We start from the raw sequence: 8,243 nt of genomic DNA on the forward strand, positions 1-8,243 counted from the left end.
GGCTGGGCCCGTGAGCCACAACTACTGAGCCTACGCGTCTGGAGCCTGTGCTCTGCAACGAGAGGCCGCGACGGTGAGAGGCCCGTGCACCGCGATGAAGGGTGGCCTCCGCTCGCCGCAACTGGAGAAAGCCCACGCACAGAAACGAAGACCCAACACAGCCAAAAATAAATAAATTAATTTAAAAAAAAAAAAAAAAAAAAGCTTTTCTAAGAATGCCTTCCCCGCCCCTTCACATTTACTACCACCTCCAGGTAGAATGCTAGCTTACTTGGTTACGAGTACAAGAAGACATTATCAACTCCCCAAAGGCAAAACATTCTTACAATTAGTTTATTAATTCCTAGTTCTCAACAGAAAGCGTAGCATGTATATGTACACAATATATGCTTGATGAATAAACAGAGATAAAGAATGGATATTTCTAATGGGTTCTATTTATTGAATGAATGAAAAAGCAAGAACACTAGAAAAATCTTGGGCCAAAATGACCAGGGTTATTTTCTTCTGACCTTACCTTTCATGAAATATACTCAGTAAATCACCACTCCCACCCCCACTTCATTTTTTACCTACTTTTAAGACTCAACACTGTGAACTGAAATTTGTGATAGTTTAGCCAGGACAGGGCGGGTTTATCTTTGCACTATGATAAAGTAAACAGCATAAGGCTATTGACAATGTTTTTAACTTCTGATTTTCCTCAGGGAATTTAAGAAAAGTTTCTTTAGAATGTATTTCTTACTAAACTAAATGTGCTCCAAAATCTAAAATAAGCAATTTTGGTCTTGGCAGAGGAAAGGGTTAAATGTGAAGGTTTGAGAGAGAGGTAGCTCTTAGGAAGGAGATGGATGGAGTGGGTGGGGAAAGAGAGGGAGAAGAGTAGAGAATGTGAGAGAAGGGACATCATCTGGAGATGAGGGAGGCTCCAGGGGGACCAAGAGCAGGAGTTGACCAGGGAAAGGAAGTGCCACACTCTCTGAACTCAGTGAGGACAGGCTGCAGGAGAGGGTCTTTCTGAGAACTTGCGTAAGGTAATGCGCTGGACTCATTCTGTTAAGAGTCAGTGATTTGTATCAGTGGATACTGGGAATGAGACTTTAGTTTACTTAGGAGCCTAAAGGGAGAGGGGAGAGAAGGGAGGGAAATGGCCCTGTCTCACTCATTGCTTTACAGGGGGTAACTTTAAGCTTGAGGCTAGCTTTTACCTGTAGAAAACAAAGGCCAGAGTCTTTCATTCTGCAGTATAGATAATAGGCTTAAAATGCAAATGACCAATTGTCACAAATTGGTTGTATCTCTTTTAGACTGAATTTTTATGAGTTCAAATATTTTACTTCACAGTACCATAACAATAATAACAACTGCTATTTATATTAGCTCTTTGTAGATTTATAGAGGACTTTAACTGATAAGTTAGATTTTGTAGATTAGATGGCAAAATCTAATCTATGAAAGCCACATTAATATCATAAGCCAGTCATTCAATGAGTGAAGGTTTGGGGAAGGATTATTTGAAATGATGACATTAAGAAACAATAACTTCAAGGATTATATGCAACTCAAATCCCAAGTAGCGAGGGGAAAGCGGATTAACTGTCGTTGTTTTCTGTACCGTGGTTTGACAGTCCTCTAACTCAGTTTTTGTAAATCTCCCTTGGTGTTCACATTTGCAGGAATTCAATCAACATTTACCACCTTGTACCATTTTTCAGGATCATAGTCCGGAAAAAATTCTGGACCATGCCAGAAGCCAACGAAGTACTCCAGTGACCAGAAATCTGTGGTGGAAGCGAGTCTCTTGCACTTTTCCACTCCCGCGTTTATTCAACCCAATCCTATGCTTTTCTTTCCAGCTCCTGCACACCCTCAGGACTGTACCAAAGGCACATCCCAAAAGAGTAGGCATCTTAATTGCCTTACACAGGCCAAAGAAGAAATACATTGGTTCTGTGGCTCTTCTCCAAGGCACTGTCACCTCACACTTCTAGAGCTTCAGGATTTACCTGGAGGGTTCATGGCAAAAGTGGAATTCCACTTCCACTCCCAAGGAAGAGGTGGCACAAGCCTTTCCTCTTAAAATTTTTATCTTGAAATGTCCATCGTGGCAGTGAAAGGCGGACCCTAGCAAACAAGAAATCTTCTTCTTATTATTATTACAAAAAAATCTTAGCCCCTCTCCGCACCCTGCACCCCGCTTTCATCACCCCAGGCCTCGGGACTCTCAGACCTCGAGGTGTGACCAAGGCCACGGACTACAAAACAGAGAATTCTGGGGGAAGGAAGTGACGACACGGCGCAAAGCATGCTGGACTCCGGCGGGCTCGGCTCAAGAGACTCCTTCCTTCCAGCGCGGTTGCTGAGGACCTGGCGGTGCTAGGAGTTTTAACTGGTATTTTTCTCATTTGTCAGGATTACACGTTAAGTATCACCTGGCTTGAGTACAGCTCTAACTATCATGCGGCTTCGGGTTACGCCAGGGCATCAGCTCTAGAGCCTTAGCTGCTGCCCCTTCGTTTACGCATCCTCCAAACAAATTTTAAGGTGAAAGTGTCACGGATCCGGGGGCCCCTCCCTGGCGGGATCCAGCGGAGACACAGAGCCAGAGAGGAAATGGGTGGATATCAGAGGAGTTTTCTTTTTCATTTTTGGCTGAGAGTCATGTGGCGTGAGCTCCTTTGATCGAAGGAGAGCAGAGTTCAAGGATTTGAGCATCTGCAGACTGGAGATCAAAGCCAGCGTGAAGGCGATCTGGAACGGGATTGGGAGGTGAAATAGAAGTGTGCCAGATAAGTTACCCCAGACTGGGCCCCGCGGCAACTCGATGTCCCCGTGGCTTTCAGACTGAATAGTAAAATTTAATTGTCTTTCTGATATGGAACTTGAGATTGGGGTAAGACGTTTGCCTGGGTGGAACATATATATTAATCCCAACTGGTGGTTGTTTTAGATCTAGCCAGCTGGCAACCATGAATGAATGGATGAAGAAAGGCCCCTTAGAATGGCAAGATTACACTTACAAAGAAGTCAGAGTGACAGCCAGTGAGAAGGAGTATAAAGGATGGGTTTTAACCATAGACCCAGTCTCTACCAAGTGAGTATGGGTCCTGCTTCCCAGAAATCACCCCTTTGCACTGCTACATCCATACTAAGAAAGCAGATAAATGAAAAGCTAACTATTCCCACATAAGAATTTAATTTCCTTTGAATCTAAGTACTGTTCTAATTATAGATTTCTGTCAGACCAACCAAGTTTGTAGAAATGGGACACTCCTTTTTTATTACATTTTATTGGAAAATTTCAAATATACACAAATGTGAAGAGAGTAGTATAATGAACACTAATCTTATTCCCCCTTTCAAATATTTTAAAGCCAATTACAGACATAATTTTGTTCATAAATCCTTCAATATATCTCTTAGCAGATTCGGACTCTACCATTATAACACCTAGCAAAAGTAATAATAACTTTAATATTAGCTAATTCCTAGTTTGAGTTCAGATTTTCCTGATTTGTCTCCAAAGTATCTTTTTTAAGCATATCAATTTGTTGATATGTCTCTGAAGAATCTTAATCTATAACTGTACTTTCTCTCTCTTTCGTTTTCCATGTCATTTATTTGTTGAAGAAATGGAATCATTTGTCTATAGAATTGAACACACTCTGGATTTAGCTCATTGCATTTATCATGGCGTAGTTTAACATATTCTTTTATCCTTCGTATTTCCTATAAACTGGTATTCATAACTAGAGGTTTGATTAGGATCAGATTTATTTTTTGCAAGACAACTTTAAAGGTGGTGATCCACACACTTTATTTTGGAATGATTTTAGATTTACAGAAAAATTGCAAAGAAAGTACAGAGTACCTGTATACCCAGCTTCCCCTAATGTTAACAGTTTACAAAACTCTCAAACATTTGTTGGAATTAAAAATTTACACTCACTAAACTACAATCATTTGGATTTTATCAGTTTTTCCACTAATGGCCTTTTTCTGTTCTGGAATCCAGTCCAAGGTCCTACATTACATTTAGTCATCCTGTCTCCTTAGTCTTCTCTGATATGTGACAGTTTTTCAGTCTTTACTTGTTTTTCATGACCCTGACACTTTTGAAGTGTTCTGGTGAGGTATTTTATAGAATGTCTCTCAATTTGGGTTTGTGTGATGATTTCTTTTTTTTTTTGGCTGCGTCGTATGGCTTGCGGGATCTTAGTTCCCTAACGAGGGAATGAATGCGGGCCCTCGACAGTGAAAGTGCAGAGTCCTAACCACTGGCCTGCCAGGAAATTCCCTGTGATGTTTTCTCATAGACTGGGGTTATAGGTTTTTGGGAAAAGTACCACAGAAATGAAATTCAGATCACGTCACATTGCATCACATCATGTCATATACCATATCATATCATATTTTAATTAGGATTTTTCCATTTGTATTCATGAGTGAGATTAGCTTATAGTTTTATTTTTTAATCCTGTTCTTCTCTGCTTTTGGTATCAAGGTTATATTAGCCTCATTAAATGAGTTAAGGCATAGTCTCCCTTTTATAGTCCATAGGAGAATTCGGTTGGATTAGAAATGTTTGGTCCTTGAAAATTTTATAGAACTTCCTGGTAAAATTGTCCGGGCCTTTTTTTCCCCCTCCATGGGAAGATTTTAAACTGGTTATTTCAGGTTTTTTAAAAAAGATTATAGGACTATTTACATTCTCTCTCTCTCTTTTTTTTTTTGAGTCAGTAGTAGAAATTTATATTTTCTACGAAGTTTTCTGTTTTCAGTTTCAAAATTATTGCCCTAAATTTGTTCTTAATATTTTATACTATTAATTTTTGCTACCTTATTCCTAATATTATTTATATGTGCCTTCTTTCTCTTTTTATTAATCTTGCCTGAGTTTTGTGAAATTTATGTATCCTTTTCAAAGAACCAGCTTTTGGCTTTGATGATCCTCTTATTGACTCTTTTTTTAATTGAAGTGTAGTTGATTTACAATATTGTGTCAATCTCTGCTGTACAACAGGTGACTCAGTTATACACATATATACATTTGTTTTTATATTCTTTTTCGTTATGGTTTATCACAGGATATTGAATATAGTTCCCTGTGCTATACCTTAGGACCTTGTTGTTTATCCATTCTAAATGTAATAGTTTGCATCTACCAACCCCAAACTCCCAGTCCATCCCTGTCCCTCTCCCCCTCCGCCTTGGCAACCACAAGTCTGTTCTCTATGGCTATGAGTCTGTTTCTGTGTTTGTTTGTTTTCCTGTTTTTTTTTTTTTTTTGGCCACGCCAGGTGGCTTACGGATCTTAGTTCCCCAACCAGGGATTGAACCCGTGCACTCGGCAGTGAAAGCACAGAGTCCTAACCACTGGACCACCAGGGAATTCCCTGTTTCTGTGTTGTAGATAGGATCATTTGTGCCATATTTTAGATTCCACATAAAAGTGATATCATATGGTATTTGTCTTTCTCTTTCTGACTTACTTTACTTAGTATGACAGTCTCTAGTTGCATACTCTTTTGTTTTCTCTCTCATTAATTTTGTGCTGTGTTATTTTCTTTGGTCTGCTCTGAAGGAGAGTTATTCAGTTGCTTTTTAACTCTAAAATTTAAATCTGTACCCTATCTTCTCTCCTAATACACATTTAAAGCATTCATAACTCTTTAAGTAATGCTTTAATGACATCCCACAATGATCAGCTTTAGGCTGGACAAAAGGCTTAGATGTTTAGGACCGTCAGAGAATTCGTATTGAACGAGTGAAAACATTTGGTGGTGAGAGGATTAATTTAAAACGGGGAAGAGCATTCCCTATTGTTCTAGTGACCTGTTGGGGGTTGATGCTGACTCTCATTTCACTGCTTCTTCCTTAGTTTTATGGGCCTTTTGGTTTTTCTTTTGCAACTGTGCTCTGAACTTACTTTTCCTCCAAAGTATTGTCCTTGTGAACTTCCTTGAAGATGGCAGCATGTCTGTGACCGGAATTATGGGACATGCTGTGCAGACTGTTGAAATTGTGAATGAAGGGGACCATAGCGTGAGAGAGAAGCTGATGCATTTGTTCATGTCTGGAGACTGTAAGGCGTACAGCCCTGAGGATCTGGAAAAGAGAAAGAACAGCCTGAAGAAATGGCTGGAGAAGAACCACATCCCCATCACTGAAGAGGGAGATTCACGAAGGACTCTCTGTGTGGCTGGGGTCTTGACTATAGACCCACCATATGGTCCAGAAAATTGCAACAGTTCTAATGAAATTATTTTGTCCCGTGTTCAGGATCTTATTCAAGGACACCTGGCAGCTTCCCAATGAGAGGCCAAGAACTATGGATGCACTGATTGAAATAAGACTTCATTTTTTGAAAATTCTTTGTTGTTTTTGGTAAAATCAAAGATGGGGATTATCAGTGTTAATAAGTGAACTGGGCAAGGATGACATCACAAACAAAATTAACATAGGGACATCAGAATTATAAGAGCCTTTCCTTTTGATGGGGATACACCTCCATTTCTGTCAGGCAAGAAATGTATGTGAAAAAGATGCAACATGTTAGATTCAATATAAAATGCTAAGGTAAAATCACAGTCTTGTTACATCCCTTGCACTAACTAGATGTGTCTGTTTTAAACTGTTTATTTAAAAAATTTTTTTGGTGTAATGATGTAATAGCTTTTGAATCAGAATATATGCTTTTTTTGGTTGAAACTTGAACGTTTTGGTAAAATCTTAACACATAAACCTTATAAACTCTCAAAGCCTTAAAAAGTGAGCACTGGCTGGTGTCTCTGAGGGAAAAGGTAAGTGTGACAGGTATTCTGCTGCTGAGCTCAACCCAGTTCTTTTGCCTGATGGGTTCAGCCCAGGCTTCTGGGTCACAGTGCTTTCTTCCTACAGTCTCTACTCCCCTTGTCAGGCTTCACTGAGGGGAGAGAATGCAGGAAGGACACTTCACTACATCTGATTCTACCCCTTGGAAGCCAGTCAGGGAGGTTTCTGGCCTACAGAAGCACCTCAGATTGCTAGTTTGGGGGTTGTATGGTCAGGCCACTCAAGATGGCTGTTCTCTTGCTCTTGGCGTGACCAGTCCCTGCTGCGCCTACCCCTTACTCACGTGAATGTGCTCGCCCCCTGCCCCCGCCAGAGATTGTTCTAATCCTTAGGCCAGAACAGCTCCACCTGCTAGTTTATTAAAGGGAAACATCTGCCCCCATGATGGTAGTTAACCTGAGGGGCTGTAAGGGTTGGGTCTCAGCTGCTGGTTTCCCTGGTAACTGATGAGCCAACCTGACGTCAGTTCCCCCTGTAAACGGTAGCTTCCTGCTCCCCCCGGTAGCGAAGGCTGCTGCTGCGTCTCGCTTGCCGTCTGCCCCGCACGGTGGAGGTGTTTCTCCAGAACCTTGCTTCCGACGTGTAAGATGCCCTGTCCGATAAGCTGGCGCTGTCACTGGGCTCTTTCTTCGGTCTCGAGGCTGGTCATCCACAAGGCTTGCAGACCTGCGAGGTGCAGCCCAACAATGGACAAGCCAGCCAGGAGGCCTAGGGAACTCCCGTGACTGCCAGGATGTAGGGAAGGAAGGACCGGGACGGAAAGTTGCGGGAGGCAGTGGGGAGTCGGGCGGGGGGGGGGATCCCAAGGTGGCCGCCCACTAACATGTGGAGCCCTGTGGCAGCTGACTACCATGAAAGGTGTTTTTTCTCTTCCATTGTATTGATGACATCCTGTTAAACTCAGTCTCTTTTGAGTTTAAAAGCAGCCCTGTGCTCGTGGCTCATCTGACTGCATGGGGATGGCTGGTGAATACAGACAAAACGTAAGGACCTGAATTATCCACAAAGGGCAAGTACACCCCCAGCCCACCACCCTTAAACAACTACAGACAGGCTTTAGGGGTATTAGCTTAGGGACAGGTTTGTGAATTGGACATGGCCAGTTACCTGGAAGGGTTTGGTTCAGGCCTATGGCAACGGCAAAATGTACCCTTGGGCTTCTGTTCCCAGCTATGGAAGGGGGCAAAGCAGTGATGCAGTGTGATGGAACAGCTGCTATAAGCAGTCTACAAAGAGTTACAACGGGTGGAAGACATTATAAAAGGCCTACTCGAGTGGTGGAGCAATGCCAAAACCACTATTCAGGGTCTAGAACAGCTGTTTGTGACATATAGGACCCCTGTGGACATGGATAGCAACCAAGGAATCCACTTTACTGGCCATGAAATTCAGAAATGGGCCAATGAAAA

General features: G+C 41.8%; 1 protein-coding gene across 1 annotated transcript; it reads left to right on the forward strand.

The window, feature by feature from the left end:
• The first annotated feature begins 2,320 nt into the window (after window positions 1-2,320).
• On the forward strand, window positions 2,321-6,620 carry GEMIN6 (gem nuclear organelle associated protein 6). The gene is made up of 3 exons (XM_061211299.1): window positions 2,321-2,392; window positions 2,951-3,094; window positions 5,943-6,620. The coding sequence occupies exons 2-3, from the start codon at window positions 2,970-2,972 to the stop codon at window positions 6,316-6,318; spliced, it is 501 nt and encodes a 166-aa protein (XP_061067282.1). The 5' UTR covers window positions 2,321-2,392; window positions 2,951-2,969; the 3' UTR covers window positions 6,319-6,620.
• The last annotated feature ends 1,623 nt before the right edge of the window (window positions 6,621-8,243 follow it).

This window comes from Eubalaena glacialis, chromosome 14 (assembly GCF_028564815.1).
Source record: "Eubalaena glacialis isolate mEubGla1 chromosome 14, mEubGla1.1.hap2.+ XY, whole genome shotgun sequence".
NCBI classification, from domain to species: domain Eukaryota; kingdom Metazoa; phylum Chordata; class Mammalia; order Artiodactyla; family Balaenidae; genus Eubalaena; species Eubalaena glacialis.